This window comes from Malania oleifera, chromosome 1, assembly GCF_029873635.1.
Source record: "Malania oleifera isolate guangnan ecotype guangnan chromosome 1, ASM2987363v1, whole genome shotgun sequence".
Lineage (NCBI taxonomy): Eukaryota > Viridiplantae > Streptophyta > Magnoliopsida > Santalales > Ximeniaceae > Malania > Malania oleifera.
Genome location: NC_080417.1, coordinates 64,411,884 through 64,429,475, shown reverse-complemented (window position 1 = coordinate 64,429,475; position 17,592 = coordinate 64,411,884). Strand labels below are relative to the sequence as shown.

Below are 17,592 nucleotides of genomic sequence, written 5' to 3'. Positions count from 1 at the left end.
TTTTTCAAGAGCTCCTAAGAGACTGGCGGGTCAGGGCCGCCGTTGAGCTAGTGAGATTACCCTGTGAGAAGGGTAAGATTTTGTAATAGCGTCAGAGTTATTTTGTGTTTGACCCTAGAGATATTTGGATGTATGTGAGGATGTATAGAATGCTCTGATATTATGTTTTATGATTGGATGTTTGAGATTTTATGTTTACTGCTGCTAGGTTTTTCGCTGTGTTTGACAGGTGTCCCCGCTACCTACGGGTTCGGGTTGACCATTTTATTTATTATGTGATATTTTATGTTAAGAATTGAGGGACGTCACAATAATAATAATAATATTTTTATTAATAAAATTAAAAATAAATTTTAATTATTATTTTTTAATAAATTTAATTAATTAATTTTTTTATTTTTATTTTTTTTGAAATCACTCCACTAATCTTGTATAGCCATTTTTGGGGTTATTATATGCAGGCATCGGAACTGGCCATGTTTTCGAATTCTACTCTGTGTGAAGGCACCAAGACTGGCTACAATAAAGCTTATCATGGAATTTGCCCCAGTTAAATGCATCTATAGCTGCTCCTGGCCATGTTTTCGAATTCTACTCTGACGTGAAGACACCGAGACTGGCTACAGTGAAGCTCAACACGGAATTTACCCCAGTTACATGTCATTGATCTTGGCCAAGATTTCAACTTCTAAATTCTACACTAATGTGAAGGCATCGGGACTGGCTACAATGAAGCTGAACATGGAATTTACCCCAGTTAAATGCATCTATAACTGCTCCTAGCCATGTTTTTGAATTCTACTCTAAAGTGAAGGTTATGATGAAGCTTATCATGGAATTTGCCTTGTAACTGCTCTTGGCGTGTTTTCAAATTCTACTCTAATGTGAAGGCATCGAGACTGGATACAATGAAGCTCAACATGGAATTTGCCCCAGTTACATGTCACTGATCTTGGCCAAGCTTTCAACTTCTAACTTCTACTCTAATGTGAAGGCATCGGGACTAGCTACAATGAAGCTCAAGACGAAATTTGCCCCTGTTAAATGTATCTGTAACTGCTCCTGACCATGTTTTCAATTTCTACTTGAATAAGAAGATCTAGAAAAGTAAATCGGCCAGCCTTGTGGGATACTTCTTTGACTGTCCAGTCGTCTTTTGGAGCTTTTGAAGGATGAAAGGGGTTTTAAAAAATGAATGATCATGCATTTTGGACACCAATTTGCAAAATCAAAAGGTCATATGCACAAAATAGATGTTCTTCCATGTTCATGCTATTTTGAAAGAAAAATTTTATACTAGTATTCGAAAGTCATGTGACATTGATGTTAGACTATCAGGCTGAATAACTCACTCTCTCCCTTTGTCAATTGCCTTAGTTTTTTCGAAGGAAACATTTCCCTTTCTAGCTTTTGCTAGGAAACCAATGTCGCTTTCTTGTTCAGGCAGCTGTCCATAGTTTAGTGAAGCTCTACCCCTATTTTGATCTCGAGATGGACTTTGGGACCCAAGATGAAATGTAGGCCAAAGGATGCGAGTTCTTAGAAAAATAAGGAAACTAAGGCTTAAAATTCCCTTCTCTAAATGATATCTTCTGCCCCAGTTTGTGGCGAGGCATTTGCAAAGTATTGACCGAACTTGTCATTTGAACAAGTTGCCTACGTACTTTTTTAGGATCAGGTCATTATATAGTTCAGACTCAACATTGAGTCTAACAAATCATTCAAGACAACAATGCATACCCATCTGGTCTAGGCTTTCATTTGGACCGTAGAGGCTAAAGGGATAAAGTTCAAAGAAGAAAGAGATATAATAAGGCTCAAATTTTGTTGATGTTAACAAAGGTAATCATTGGTCAAGGATCATGTGTGATGTATGTTCCCTATTTTTATTTCTTTCTCTTTCTTTATTTCTTCTCTTTTTTGCATCTTCATTTTTTATTGCACCTTTCATTATTTTTTTTATGGAGAAATCTTATCTCTGTTTTAGTTTGAACTCCATTTGGGACCAAATCCTTTAAAAATTGCCTCAGTGTGGGGTGTGATCCTTTGATGAGTTAGACCAAGAATTGAATATTTCGAGCTCAAATATCCATATTACATCCCAACCAAAAGAAAGAAAACTAACTGAGTCCATACTACCATATTGCATATCTAGAGACTTCAAACATAACTTAATTACATTAGAGTTCTTACAAACACTCACAAAAACTAAAACTAGCTATCACCCTGCCCCGAAGCTTGCTAAGCCCTATCTTGAGATGGTCCTTAAAAATGATTTGTATATTGGGGTGAGACACTTCTTAGTAAAGCATATTAAGTTAATATCAGTGTATGGCCACCATGAATTTTAGTGTATACAATATATCATCAGTTGTTAAACAACCACAGTTATAAAACCATTCCTCAAACCATACTCACACACGCACACACACAATTATTTATAGGCAAAAGTTTTTTAGGATAGGGGAGATTACATGTCCATACATGTAGCTCCCCTCTGCTCTAACACGTTATGCAACCTGGTATGGTTACAATTGATACTTATCACAGTACTCACCTTTCTTAGCAAGCCCTCAGGCGGAGAGTTTACTTTGTCATAAACATTATTATAGTTGAAAAATATGCATTTGCTTCCCCAGTATAAACCAGATCAATAAATAATAATACCATTTACATAATTCAACAAATATGCATAGAAGAGACTCCCTGGGACTAACACACCATTTACTTCCCCCATGGTATGGGTTGTGCGGCTCGAAGGCAGGACTTATGCCCTGGGGGATCAACCTAGACACAATCAAAGTAACCATCTATAAGTATGTCTACAGGGATCCACAACTAAGTTGTAGGTCCGATAGCCTTACCACTTCCTGGTTCAAGTCCCCAAGAAAGGTACTTCATCCTTATGCAAGTTAAACGGCAGAGACCACCCTACACCTCTCAGTACTGTGTGGGCACACACGGTCTCAATATAAGTCCCTAGCAATGGTTCCATGCTCACAATACAAATGGTCCTTAGGGTTCTTAAATCATATCATGCAATTTCGATAATAAAAACTTTATTATAAACTCATTTCATATAGAACCTGTCATTTAATAAAACCCGGCCCTCGGCTGATAAATAAAACCCAGCCTCCAACCGTCATATCAAATCCCAAAATTTTACACAGGCAGTTCTAATATTATTCACAAACAGTTTAGTATTTTCACAACTATACCCCAAATTCTGTTACACCATGACTATACGGATTATTCATCTGTCACAATATTTTAGTATTTAAACATAATCCAGAAATAACCAACTAGTATCTTATAGTATATTTATTTTATAAGCAAGCTTTCCACCATTCATTTTATTCAAAATACCGTATCATATATCCTATATTTGAAAAATCCATATTTGAACGGTTGGTTTTCGAAACAACCTTTAAAATCATAGTATACGTATATATAAAGTAATTTAATCAGTTCAAACTTATTTAAAAAACCCGACTTAACTTAATCCCCTTACCTATTCCTGAACAAAAAAAATGACCGCTAACGTTCCGAAACCAAAAACCCTAGCCTTTTGATCTGCCACCGAGAACAAATCGGCAAGTCGAGAAAAAAAAAGGGGAGAGTGATCGGAGACTGAGCACGGGCTCTGGGTGAGCCTACGGGGGGGGGGAGAGAGAGAGAGAGAGAGAGAGAGATAGCCACAAGGGAGTGAGTAGAGAGAGAGAGTCCAAAAACCCAGAGAGATAGAGAGAGGGATAATTTTTAAGTTATGAAAGAATATATGCCTTGCTTAGCCCTTAAGTAAGTAGGCTCCCAGGAAAACCGTCGACGGTTTTCCCTGTCCTCAAAAAATTGGCAACGATTTGGCAGTTGACCCTCCCAGTTGACTGAAACCGGCGACGATTTTCTCAAACTGTAGAAAAACCGTCAACGATTTTGGTCTTGCCGACCCATTTTTTTCATTTTTCCTTTCTTTTCCTTTATTTCTCTCTTTTATATTTATTTTCTTTTATTTTCCAAGTTCGGGCTTCTACAGGGTCCCTTTTTGATAGCATTTTTTATTTTATTCAACCGGATTCCTTTTTTTTTTTTTTTTTGAAAACATTTCTTTTACTTATTTATAAAGTTTTTTTTAATAGATACCTGCAATACAACCTGACCCTTTTTATTAAATAACATTTTTATTCATTTCACCTTTTGTAGAAATAACAAAATACAGAGATACAGAGACACAAGGAAATACATTAGGGGTTGTGAAATACAGGGGTATAGGGAAATACATTACAAGAAATGCCAAAATACAGAAAATACAGAAGGGTCGAATAAAAATTCTACACACAAGAATAACCTCAAAGCATCTTTGTAGGTACCTGCATCCAAAAATATAAAGGAGATTAAGTAGTAAAGGAAATAAAATTTGAGCGATTTTGCAATTAATTGGAGAAAATTTCAAAATATTGGGATGCATCCCTTCATATATTCAACCAAAGACTCACTAAGAAAAATAGAATTGGCCAAATCGCACGAAAAAGGGGATTTCTTGCTACAGGAAGGAAAGCACATGCGAGGAATTGGATGAAAGGAAGGCACGGGGAAAGGAAAGTCCTAACGGTTGCCTATCCTAGCTAAGGCTCCAACCCTATAAATAGAGGTTCATAGAAGGACAAACATCAATATATTGAGCAAAAAAAAAATAGAGAGAGCTTAGAAAGAAAAAGTGTAAATAGGCATCATTGTGAGTTTAGGAATAGGCCAGTGAAGTCTCAAAGGTAAAAACCTTGGAGAAAATTAAGGGGTAATTTCCTACCCTTCTCATAGAAGAAGGCAGCACAACCTAGTGCCCTGCCACCCAAAGGCATCCCTGCCTACCCAAAAAGACAGACACCCAACCTAGAGGACCACTCGAGAGAAAAAGTAAAAGCCTAGAAAGAGGAGAATGTAGGGATAAGAAGACTCAAAGGAGTAGAAGACATCAGGTATGGGTAATTTTTGGCTTTACCCTTCCATAGTTATCATATATCATAGTTACCCAGTCAGAAGAAGGATACTTCCATGTAGGTATACACGTAGAGCCCTACTTGCCAAGCTAGAATCCTAACAGCCCTACTCTATTAAACCAAGCCCATAAGCCCAATTTTAAAGAAAGCTTTGCAGCCCACATTTTAAAACCAACCCCTATAGCCCAATTTTAAAATACCTTGCTAGCCCATGTTTTTATAATCAACCCACCAGCCCAATTTTAAAAAGCCAAGCTAAATTTCAAAAATTCCCCCATCTCCACGATTTTAAATCCCAATATTGAAAGCCCATTTTCAAAACAAAGCTCAACTCATTAATATTTAAAATAAGCACCTTGAGCCCAGCCTAAGAACAAAGCCCAAGCCAAATTTTTTTTTTTAATAAAAACCTGCAAGCCTAGTTTTAAAATAGCTCATAGGCATAGTTTTCAAAGAAGCCCCAGGGCCCATTTTTTAAAACTAATCAGGCCCAACATTGGACTTGAGCCCATCGTCCCAAGCCTAGAGAAATCTTAGAATTCAAACAAAAGCTAGAAGCAATTTCAGGATTCAAACAAATCCAAACAATGTGGTAATCTGTTCATATGAAAATAAAAGAAAAGGCATAAAAAATGAAAATAATAGTTGAGATAACTTATCAAACAACCGAACCCCCTTTGGGTTGCTTCAATCCAAGCTTGCAAATTGAGGGGTGTAGGGATCTATGAGGAAAAATAAGAGCGAGCAAAGATGACAATAAAACAAAAAGAAAGGAAAACTAAGAGATTTAAAGGTAAAACGAGAAAAATGGATTGAAACCCGAGGAAAAGAAGAAGAAGAAGAAGAAGAAGAAGAAGAAGGAATAGATACGAGAGATCTTGGGGGAGGAGCATATCTGAGAGGGGAGAAAGAGCTAGAAGAAGAAGGAGAAAGAAGAAATCAAAGAAAAGGGAAAGGCCGAGAGAGAAAGATCAGAGAGATTGAGAGAGTGAGAGAGAGAGAGAGAGAGAGAGAGAGGTGAAAAAATGGGGGGGGGAATGGGAAAAAAACAGGTTTTAGCGAGAGACGTGAAAAAATGGGGGGAAAATGGGAAAAAACGGGTTTTATATCAAGGTGTAGTGGGCCACGTGTCACCACCGCATGGTGCCATGTGGCTCATCCTGGGCCTAGCATCTCAGTAGGAGACATAGCCCAATCTGAGACATACGATCCGTGTTTTTTCCAGATAGCTAGATCTTTGCCACGCCAGTACTTCATGTTCAAAGGATTGGGTAAACCAGTTGGCAACACATGTCCGAGATGATGTCATGTTGACTTCACCCCATTTAAATTTTTTTTTTAAATGAGAGGCCATGTGTCACCACTATGAGTGGACACGTGGCACCTGCTGGGTTGATCTAGTTCATTTTAAATGAATCAATTGATTTAATATTTTCAACTAGCTACTAATTTTAAAAATTAAAGAAAAATAGCATAAAAATCACAAACAATTAGGAAAATAAGGAAAAAATTTTGAAAATATTTGTGAAATCGAGAAAAATATTTTGAGTTATTTTAACTTAGAACAAAAAAAAAAAAAGAAAAAAAAAGTAAGGAAAATTCTTTGAAAAATCACAAAAATTTTGGAAAAATGTTTAAAATATTCAAAAAAAATTTACAAAGATTTTGAAAAATCTGGAAATATTTTTAAAGATACTTTTTGTTGATTTTCTTGATTTTTGTGTGGGTGTGTCCCTATGATTTTAAAAAGGGCAATGGGGTATTTTTAGACCTCACCTGTATCGGCTCTAAGGGGGGTTTATCTTGTCCCCTCTTTTGAAGGTCTTATTAGACATTCCTAGGTCACACCCAGATTTTCTAATCTCCTATTAATTTTATATATTTATTCATTCATTCATTCTTTTATTTTAAAATGAGTTAATTAAAAAGGTTATTAAATTTAATTTAGAGATAGTTCTTAATTAATTAGCACCGTACATAGAACGAGTGTCTAGGGGGTGCGAATACTTTCTCCTTACATATTGAACTCCCTATCCCAATCCTGGTATATGCATTTCGAGACTACTGGTTCCTTCACCTAGGTTTAGTTTAGTGACCAATCAAATGAGTAGTAACTAGGTGTTTTAACCACACCAAGGAAAATAGGTTAGTGGCGACTCCAAAATTCAAAATTTTCAAAAATCGTATATGTTATTCCCTTGCCTCCCGGGGCCCCTGCTCCTGGGATGTCACGACAATTTTTTTTATTTCCAATCTTAAATGATTCATTTTCTCACAGATAAATTAATGAATTTGATATTTTAGTTAACAAGTTTCATTTTAAGGGAATAGGTTCATGACATGCTAATATAATAGATAGTGCTATTGTGAGCACGAGGCTCGAGTGGCCTATTTTGGATTTCAACAAGTTTGGTAAACAACAACAAAACCAAGCCTTAGTCCCACTAAGTGGGGTCGGCTATACAAGTTCGTTTCCACCAATTTAAGTGATCATTGACCATTTCTTTTGATGGATTCAAGGATATTAAATCCTTACTCACTATCTCCTCCCAAGTTATTTTAGGTCTACCCCTACCCCTTCTACTGCCCCCCACAGTAACTAAGTCACTCTTCCTCATAGGTGCACTATAAGGCTTACGTTGCAAGTGTCCATACCATCTGAGTCGTCACTCCCATATCTTATCTTCTATAGGAGCTACACCTAACTTACCACGAATATGTTCATTCCTTAATTTATCTTTCAATGTTATACCACTCATCCATCTAAGCATCCTCATCTTGGCAACTTTTACTTTTTGGATATTATGTTTCTTCGTTGCCCAACATCATGATCCATATAGCATAGCTGGTCTTATAGTTGTCCTATGAAACTTCCCTTTCAATTTTAAAGGTATTCTATGATCACATAGCACACTTGAAGCACTTCTCCATTTTACCCAACCTGCTTTAACTCTATGCATTACATCATCTTCAATTTCTCCTTCAGCTTGCATAATAGATCCAAGGTATCAAAATCTACAAGTGCTATTTATTTCTTCATCATCAAGTTTAACTTTATTTCCAATATTCCTCCTATCATTACTAAAATTACATTTCATTGTTTTATTTCTATTTATCTTAAAGCCTCTAGATTCCAAAGTTTCTCTCCATAATTCTAACTCAACCTCTACTCCATCCCTAATTTCGTCAATTAATACAATATTATCTGCAAACAACATACACCATGGAACCTCCTTTTGAATACTCTTAGTCAATTGGTCCATCACTAAAGCAAAGGGATAAGGACTCAAAGCAAATCCTTAATGTACACCTACGGTAATTAGAAATTCTCTAGTTTCTCCATCTATAGTCCTTACACTAGTCATTACTTCATCGTACATATCCTTAATGACATCGGTATACCTACAACATACATCCATTTTTTTCTAAAACCCACTATAGAACTTTCCTAGGTATCCTATCATATGCTTTCTCAAGGTCAATAAATATCATATGCAAGTCCCTCTTCTTTTCCCTAAAATTTTCCATTAATCTTCTTAAAAGATAAATAGCTTCTGTGATAGATCTCCCAGACATAAAACTAAATTGATTTTTTGAGATCTTCGTTTTTAACCTTAATCTTTGTTCAACTACTCTTTCCTATAGTTTCATTATATGACTCGTAAGTTTAATTTCACGAGAGTTATTACAATTTTGAATATCTCCTTTATTTTTGTATATAGGTATTAAAGTGTTTTTCCTCCATTCATCTGGCATTTTCTTAGTTTTTACAATTGTATTAAATAAATTAGTTAACCAAATAATTCCGTTATCACCCAAGCATTTCCAAACTTCAATTAGGATGTTATCTGGTCCCATAGTTTTTTCATTTTTTATTTTTTTAGCGCAAACTTAACTTCGTTAACTTTAATTTTGCGAATAAATCTTATAGTTTTAGTCTTTTCCTCATTTGACAATTCTAAGTTTAAGCCTTCTATTTGGTTTTCGTTAAACAACTTACTAAAGTAACTTCGCCATCTTTCTTTAATATCTTCATCCTTAATCAAGACAATATCATCCTCACTTTTTATACATTTTACATTTCCTAAGTCCTTGCTCTTCTTTTCTATAACTTTAGCAAGTTTAAATATATCTCTTCCAACTTCTTTTGTACCTAATCTATCATACACACTATTAAATGATATATATTTAGCTTCACTAACGGCCCTTTTTGCATCTTTTCTCGCCTCCTTATATTTTTCAAAGTTATCTCTATTTCTACATTTTTGCCACATTTTATACCAAATTTTTTTTATCTTTATGATTTTTTGTACATCTTTATCTCACCACCAACTTTCTTTACTATTCGAGAATCTTCCCCTTAATTCACCTAAAATCTCTTTTGCTATCTTTTTAATAGAGTTAGTTAATCTATTCCAAAGAGTGTTTGTATCTATCTCATCCTCTAAGGTTCAATCCCCATCTTTGATCATTTTATCTTTAAATTTTATTATATTTTTCTCTTTTAGGTTCCACCATCTAGTTCTCCTAAACTGGTTTATTTTATCTTTTTTCTTCCATTTTTTAATCCATATATCTAACACTAAGACTCTATGTTGTGTGGTTAGGCTTTCACCTGGAATAACTTTACAATCCTTGCATGATAAACAATCTACCCTCCTAGTTAAAAAAAAAAATCTATTTGACTTCTATTTTGTCCACTTTTAAAGGTTATTAAGTGTTCTTCTCTCTTCTTAAAGCAAGTATTCATTACTAAAATCATATGACATAGCAAAGTCTAAGATCATCTCCCCAGACTCATTTTTGTCTCCATATCCATATCCTCTATGTATCCTCTCATAATTTTTATTATCTCTTCCAAAGTGTCCATTCAGATCTCCTCCTATAAATATTTTCTCAGTTTCTAGTATGCCTTGTATAATATTATTCATATCTTCCCAAAATTGTCTCTTAAGATTTTCTGCTAAGCCAACTTGAGGAGCATAAGCACTAATGATATTTATTATCTCTTGTCCTAATACCATCTTGATTTTTATGATTCTATCTCTTACTTTAGTTATCTAACTAACCCTTTTTATTTTAGAAAAAGGAATTGCCACTTTATTTTAGTTTTAAAAACTAAAAATAAAGGAAAATATTTTTTTTTAAATTAGGTTTAGGAGTACAATTGCGAATATGGAAGGTAATTCTTTAAATTCTTTTTTGATAGAATTCAAAAAATCAATACCCTACAGTACCCATTCCATGAATGGTTACCGTACTTAACTTATGTATGTGTCTTCCTCAAGAAAAAAATATTTTTATATGGAAAAAAATATTTAAAATTTTAAAGAAAATGAGTTGCAACAATGCCCAATCAACTGTGTGTGGAGACCAGTCCACTGCCTTCTGTAACATTTTCCTTTTTTGTTCTTTTATAGAAAAATTTTCATACGCTAAAACCCTTTTGAAAAGCCTTTCATAAGGTCCATGCAGAGGACTTAACATCATGAAGACCCCACTACGTTTTGGCTCTCCAAAACGCAAATATCTTTATACATAAACTTGAAAGAAGGAGAAGAAGAAAGTGAAAGATAGTTTTGGTTTTTTTATTTGGTATGGTTGAGTCTATAATCGTAGTTTGACTACATATCATGCAGAGAAGAATTAATCCATTTATAGTTCATCGAAACATTTTAAAATATGATTTTGGAAAACATTTTGATGATCTTTGAAATCCTTGAAAAACACTTGAAACCCTTAGTTGAAAAATCTCCTTTTTTGTTTAAAAACATTGATTTTTTTTATGAACTTTCTACAAAAGCAAAACCTTGGAATCATGTGTAAGTTGAAAAGAAGACACTTTTCCACTCTTAAGTCACTTCATAGGTAATTACTTTGAAAATGTCATTTTATTCTTCAAACATTGAAGAAATTTGGTTTTTTTAGTGGGAGAACCACAAATCGGTCTTGAAAACTAATGTTTGAAGAACTTGAAATCTTTGAAGAATACCCAAAAGCCATGTCATTAGCATTCAATCTAGATTTTTGGTTAAAAAACTTGAAAACACTTGAAATCTCTTGAAAGCCACTTAAGGAAATGAATTTTATTATGGAAAAATCATGAAAACTCATCAAACTAACAACAAATAGACTCAATCATACACTTTGGTGAGCATCTCGAACCATCAACAACATGAAAATTTTAAAGAAAAATGGTAAAAAAATATAGCCTCTGGACAAGTAGGTCAGCTGTCTACAAAGGTTGTTCAATCGTCTATAGTTGCCAACAACTATGTTTTTTAATGCCAGTGGTCAATCGTGTCTGCCAGACCCTTGAAAAGTGCAAATTTTATGTATTTTTGTGCAATTTCTATACAAAATCAAACTACAACTTCATCCTAAATGCATCATAGATTTCATTTTTCATCATAAAAGTACATACTTCATACAAAAACATACACAAACAAATTATAAAAACACCATGCATGACTTTGCACATAAACTAAAATGAAACTTGAAAACACAAGAATAGGGTAATATGACTGGCCTAATATTAACCCAACAAGCGTAAATTAAGTGGGGATGCACTTTAGAATGCACACGCCCCAAAAGAATTCACAACAAAAATGAGAAATAAGATGTAATTCTCTTTTAAGTTTTTCCTAAAACATAATTCTATTCCTTCAACCCCCATAGATGCTCAAATGCCTTTGTATTAATTCTATTCAAATTCAAACTAAAAGCCACCACCTAATAACTAGTCATGGTCATTGCTTGACACATGACAACAACCATGAGACTTGGCATGTCTATATCCACTAACCAATCAAATGCAAACATCTCAAAAATTCAAATTTCACTGAACCAATTGACTGCCTTAAGTGAGTCAATCAACTACTTATCAATAGCGCTAAAACAAAGAAGGGAATGAGGTCAATCGATCGTAATTAAATGGTCACTCAACTACCTTGTACGACACATCTTTTTAGCCTTTTTTTTATTATATAAATTCAGCTTAGTTACAAAATTGTTTAGGTAAAAAATGACTGTTAACAACAACAAAAATTGTTCACATTGGTACAAGAATCACTTCTAGTTATCAAAATGAAAGACCTTTTTTTTTCTTTCTTTCTTTTGTTCAGTATGTAAAAAAGAACTTGATTCCTTCATATTTTGTAATGTTATTGTAAATTCAAGTCACAACATCAAAATAAAACTAAGCTATATTACAATCTCGATTAGACTAGCATGAAATGGCTCACTAGGATTAAATGAATGCAAAAATTAAAAAAAAAAAAACAAAAAACAAAATACTTCACTAAAATTAGTTGGAGCAAGTAAATATGCAACTATGAGCTACATGTACGTTCAAGATACTTCACTGAAATTCCTTACTTAAATGTTCGATTTTTCCTTACAGCCTTGCTAGGGTTGAAAAATATTTGAACTAATTATGAGATTTCAGAACTTGATTCCGTAGTTAAGCAAGACCTCCATGGCTTCATCTTGCGAACTAATGAATCACTTCAGCTAGTGTTGTGCTATCAACAAAAATCTCAAAAAATAAGATTTTTTGGATGTATAAAGAAGCGTAGCCAAACTTAATTGTATTGTTTTATCCAATGTTTTTGAAAATGAAAATAAATTATTCAATGAAGGGATCGGTTAAATTAGAGATAATACGTAAACATTACTCTTGAAATTATATTTGTTTTACATGTGCATATATACAAGTCTTAACTCAAATGGTTAAATATAAGAAACGTCAGCAGATGCACCGCATGTACATTACACTAGTTCTCCCGAAACCATCCCATTTAAGTTGAATTTTATAAAATGGATTACGTCAGTCCTTCTAATCCTTATAAATTAAAATACAACATACAACAACATTATGAGCAAACATTTTGCAAGGAACAATGCGACAACGTATCTTCATACCTCATATAATCCAATAGAATACCAACAAATTACGACCATTGTCACACTTGTATAAGATGGTAATAAAATAATAGACCATGTCTTGAGAAAAATTGAATTTTCAAAAATCACATGAATGTATATTTGGTAAATAATGTTTTTTGAGACCCCATCAACCTGATGACCAGCTGCGGCCCTCCTAGTCTGTCGGAGTTGCGTAACAGTACACGTATGATATACACGTGCCGCGCGGATCACGCACCAGTTGATTCAGGACAGCAGCGCATAAAATAAAATATAAAAAAGTATTCGAAATGAAAGAAAGGGTTGCAGCTGCTGTAAATGGAAAGCTCGACATGTTCGTATCCGACAAAGAGTTTCCTCAAATGAGATGAGGGCTCGCGACGGGACACGCGTCGCATGGAAGCCCCACTGGAATGCCACACGTACAAATCTCCGCCAACATAAAAAGTAAAAATCCAGGTTACGTTCCGTAGTGCAATAGCCTCCCCCATCCCTTTCGTTCCATGCGACTCCCTCATTTCTCTCTCCTCTCACTCTCTCTCTCTCTCTCTCTCTCTCTCTCTCTCTCTCTCTCTCTCTCTCTCTCTCTCTCTCTCTCTCTCCAGAACGAAAGGAAAAAATTGAAGACATGGAAGGACCGGCGACGGGGGGTCGAATTGAGAGACAGTCATCAATCGAAAGCGAGCCTCGGACTCTGAGCATTGAGCAGATTCAATTTGCCAGGGTAATTAAAGATGTGTGTGTGTGTGTGTGTGTGTGTGTGTGTGTAGACGTGCAGGTGTATAGAGTAATTAAAGATATATGATTGCAGGAGGCAGCGTTGTACGTGATGAACACAAGGAGCATGGAAGAAGCTTTGAGCATCTTTACTGAGGTCCGTCAAAGACCTTTGCAAAATCGCTTTCAAACTTATGACAGTATAATTCAGGAATCAGGAGGAGAAGCCGTAGCACGCATATTGCATTAGATAGATTAACTAATGCATATTCTTTTTTCCTTTGTATATGAGAGAAGTAGTGATATAAATATTAGTAGTCTGCAGTTTTCTATCCATATATAAATTCTATATTTATATTTTATAGTTGTATAGATATCTATCTGTTCAATCATTCTCCCACTTTTAAGAGAGCCTAGACTATACTTTACGAGGGTATAGAGATATATAACCTATTGTGATGTTTGATTTGTAAAATGATATGGTAGGCTTTTCAATATTTGTTTTAAGACTAACGTGATGTTTTTATGAATATTTATGTGCAGACAATGAACAAATAAGGCGAAATGAATGTTATTATTTTCTAATGGGTGACAGTTTGCAGGGGCTGCAGCCAGTGGTTAGTGTCGCGGGGCGAAATGTTGAAAATAAAGTTGTCGAATCGAGCGAGGGATCGGAATCAATGAATGGAATAAAATTATTTGGTTTTAGAGATGTGGCATCTGCACCTTTCTAGATGTTTTAGTGTTTGTTCATTTGTTTATTGACAATTTATTGTTAACAAGTTATTTTATTCAATAATTTCCATTATTGAATTTGATGGTTCACACTTTTTTTTTTTTTTTTTAAATCAATTGAATGAGTGGTCTCATATGTTGCAACTGTATGAGGGTCATCACTTCCCAAAAGTGATCTCTCAACCACCTGGACTCAAATTGGGAGTTTGAACTAATAAAATGAATAGGGTGAGAAATTGGTCAAAATATAATTTAAAAAGGTCGCCACTAATAGGTAATATCCTAAACACAATTTGCTTATTTAACTAATTGCTACTAGTTGATTGGTCTTCTAATTACATCTATATCTAAGGATTTGACAAGTATTATCTATGCAATCACTTGTGGTTCGGGAGTACGATCATGTGAAGAGGTACTATGCTACTTGTACAGTCATCCCACGAATGGTATTTGATCAGCATGGGATTATCTTTAAATTTTAACTAATCAAAACTTGAGGATAGGCTTCCATTTGATCAGTCTTCTACTTTAGGTTTAGAGGGACCCATGTGCGTGTCTCTGCTTTTGGTGAATTGGCCTCTAACCTAGAAAAAAAAAGGCCCTAGAAAGTTAGGTTCGAATATCTTCCTACCCTCTCTAGCGTTCCAACACGTCCTTCCATCGGGCCCCACCATCACTTGCGTTGAAGCCCCTGCCAGCTTCTCTCATGTATGTCTTCTTAGGCCCCCAGGAGAAAGTAAAGATGAAGGTAAAGAATGGCAAGGGTTCGTTTTGGTTTGATAATTGGTTGGCTAGTGGCCCACTTTGTTTGCAATTTAACAATATTCAAAATCATTTGCTTAATATTAAAAATGTGTGGGTGGATAATGTCTGGGATAGGCAGCACTTAGTGGAGTTGGTTGGTAATGACAAAGCCAAAGAAGTCATACAGAATATCGCTTGTGGGAGACCAAGTGAGGATATTCTAATTTGGAAATTCAATGATAAAGGAAGCTTCACATTGTCAAGTTCTTGGGATTTAATTAGAGTCAAAGGGCCATAGGTAAGGGATATGGATTGGTTGTGACACAATCTCTTGCCAAAAAAGGTCAGCATATGTGCTTGGAAAGCTCGTTTTGATAGATTGCCGATGGATAAGAAAGTTCAATCCTTGGGTATTGGTCTTGCTTCTCGGTGTAACTGTTGCAAGATGGGGCACACAGAAACCTTGAATCATGTCCTTCGCTCAAGTAAGATTGCTATGAAGGTTCGGTATTTTGCTGCTACAGCCTTGGGGGTTCCTTGTACGAATGTAGTTTCTTGGATTTTTTGTGTTCAACATTGGTTTACTTACGCTAAGAAACGACTTAGAGGGGTGTAATCATTGGTATGTTACCGAGTTTAATAACTTCGAGACTTTGGGCTCGTCGATGTAGAGCCTGAATGGAAGGTGCTAAGGAATCGGTTGAAGGAGTTTGGTTGGCAATCAAGGAATGACTTAGGAGGATTTCATAGAATATGAGATCAAGCGGATCCCTTTCCACTCAGGATAGCAAAGTTTTAAGTGCTTTTGAGATTCCAATTATCACTCTGAAGGCATGGACTCCTTATGTTGTTAGGTGAGGGTACCCTCTAGTTGGGTCCACAACGTTGAACGTAGATGGTAGTTGTCGTAGAAACTCAGGGACATGTGGAGGGGGTGGTGTGATTCAAGATTGCAGCGGGGCTTTCCTGTTTGCTTATTCTTCCTTCTTTTTCTATGGCTCTAATAATAAAGTCGAACTTAGGACCCTGACAAAGTGAGTGCGGATGTGTAAAGAAATGAGTTATATGAATGTGGAGATTGAATGTGATTCTAAGGTAGTGTTCAATTGGGTTCGTTCTCGGAGATGCATGGTATGGTATTTGTGGGTTTTTTGGGAAGAGCTTCTTAAGGCTCTTTCCATGATTACTTTCACCATTACTCACCAATTCAGAGAAGGAAATAAGGTCACGAACTTATTGGCTCGTCAGGGAGAGGAAGGTACCACTATGAGATATCTGGAGTTTGCTTCTTTACCCCATCTAGTTAGAGGCATGATACACCTTGAAAAAATTGGTCTTCCTAATTTAAGAGTCTAATGTGTTTTTTTGTCTTCGTTTCATTTTGTTGCGTTTCGATTTTATCTGTTTGTAGCTTGTTTTACTGGAACCACTGTATTCCTCTACCATAAGTAAGGGGTTTTCTAATAAAGAAAGGAGGTTCCGCCCTCTTTTACCAAAAGAAAAAAAAAAAAAAAAAAAGGCCCCCCAAGAGACCTTGTCCGTTATCATATCATCTAGGTTAGATAGTTCACAGGAATCTAGGCTCATTCACGTCTTGAGAAAATATATGAGAATCATAGGGTGTTCGATGGTGGACCTTAAGGGTATAGATCCATCCGTCTGCATACATCAAATTCACCTTAAGCCAAATGCTAAGCCTATTCGTGAGATACAACGAAAACTTAACCCTGATATGAAGGAGGTGGTCTTGAAGGAAATGGTCAAACTCCTAGATGTTGGGATCATATTTCCTATTTCTGATAGTGAGTTTGTGAGCCCCACACAAGTGGTCCCCAAGAAATCCAGGATCACAATTGTTGAAAATGATAAGGGTGAAGGTATTCCCACTCGCATCACAAGCCGGTGGCGGGCGTGCATTGACTATCGGAAACTTAATAACTTACCCGAAAAGACCACTTCCCATTGCCATTCATTGATATTAGAGAGGCTAGCGGGACAGAATTTTTATTGCTTTTTGGATGGGTATTCTGGGTATAATCAAGTTGCAATCCACTTAGATGATCAAGAGAAGACTACCTTCACAAGCCCATTCGGTATTGAAAGTAGAAGTATAGTCCCAAGAGGGAGGTGAATTGGATTATTAAAATTTTCTTTTAATTCTTTTTATGAATTCTCAACCTTTTGTTGATTTGGCAATCACACAAAATATTAGTTCTTTTTATTCAATCCACAACCACAAAATTAAAAAAAAAAAACTTAGTTAACCAATCAATCAATCAAACCAATCAACCACAATATATTCAACTAAGATATGAGATTCGGTTCTTTTACAAGTTTCAGCTTTTGCATGTTTGTAAGTCGTGTTGAGAATTAAATTTGTCTTTCAAGATGATAAGCAATATCGCATTCAAAACTCTTTCCAAAAAGCTTAGACTTTAAATAAACTTTTATTTAAAGAGTCTTCGGGTGTTAACCA

General features: G+C 35.4%; 1 protein-coding gene across 1 annotated transcript; it reads left to right on the top strand.

The window, feature by feature from the left end:
• Positions 1–13,491: 13,491 nt before the first annotated feature.
• LOC131160373 (uncharacterized) lies at positions 13,492–14,462 on the top strand. The gene is made up of 3 exons (XM_058116004.1): positions 13,492–13,644; positions 13,732–13,794; positions 14,240–14,462. The coding sequence occupies exons 1-3, from the start codon at positions 13,549–13,551 to the stop codon at positions 14,369–14,371; spliced, it is 291 nt and encodes a 96-aa protein (XP_057971987.1). The 5' UTR covers positions 13,492–13,548; the 3' UTR covers positions 14,372–14,462.
• The last annotated feature ends 3,130 nt before the right edge of the window (positions 14,463–17,592 follow it).

Bases quoted from the DNA above. Each gene is read 5' to 3' on its own strand.
- LOC131160373 (XM_058116004.1), top strand. From the start codon at position 13,549: ATGGAAGGACCGGCGACGGGGGGTCGAATTGAGAGACAGTCATCAATC. The intron at 13,645-13,731 runs GTAATTAAAGAT...ATATGATTGCAG, and splicing joins AGCAGATTCAATTTGCCAGG to GAGGCAGCGTTGTACGTGAT. The intron at 13,795-14,239 runs GTCCGTCAAAGA...GACAGTTTGCAG, and splicing joins CTTTGAGCATCTTTACTGAG to GGGCTGCAGCCAGTGGTTAG.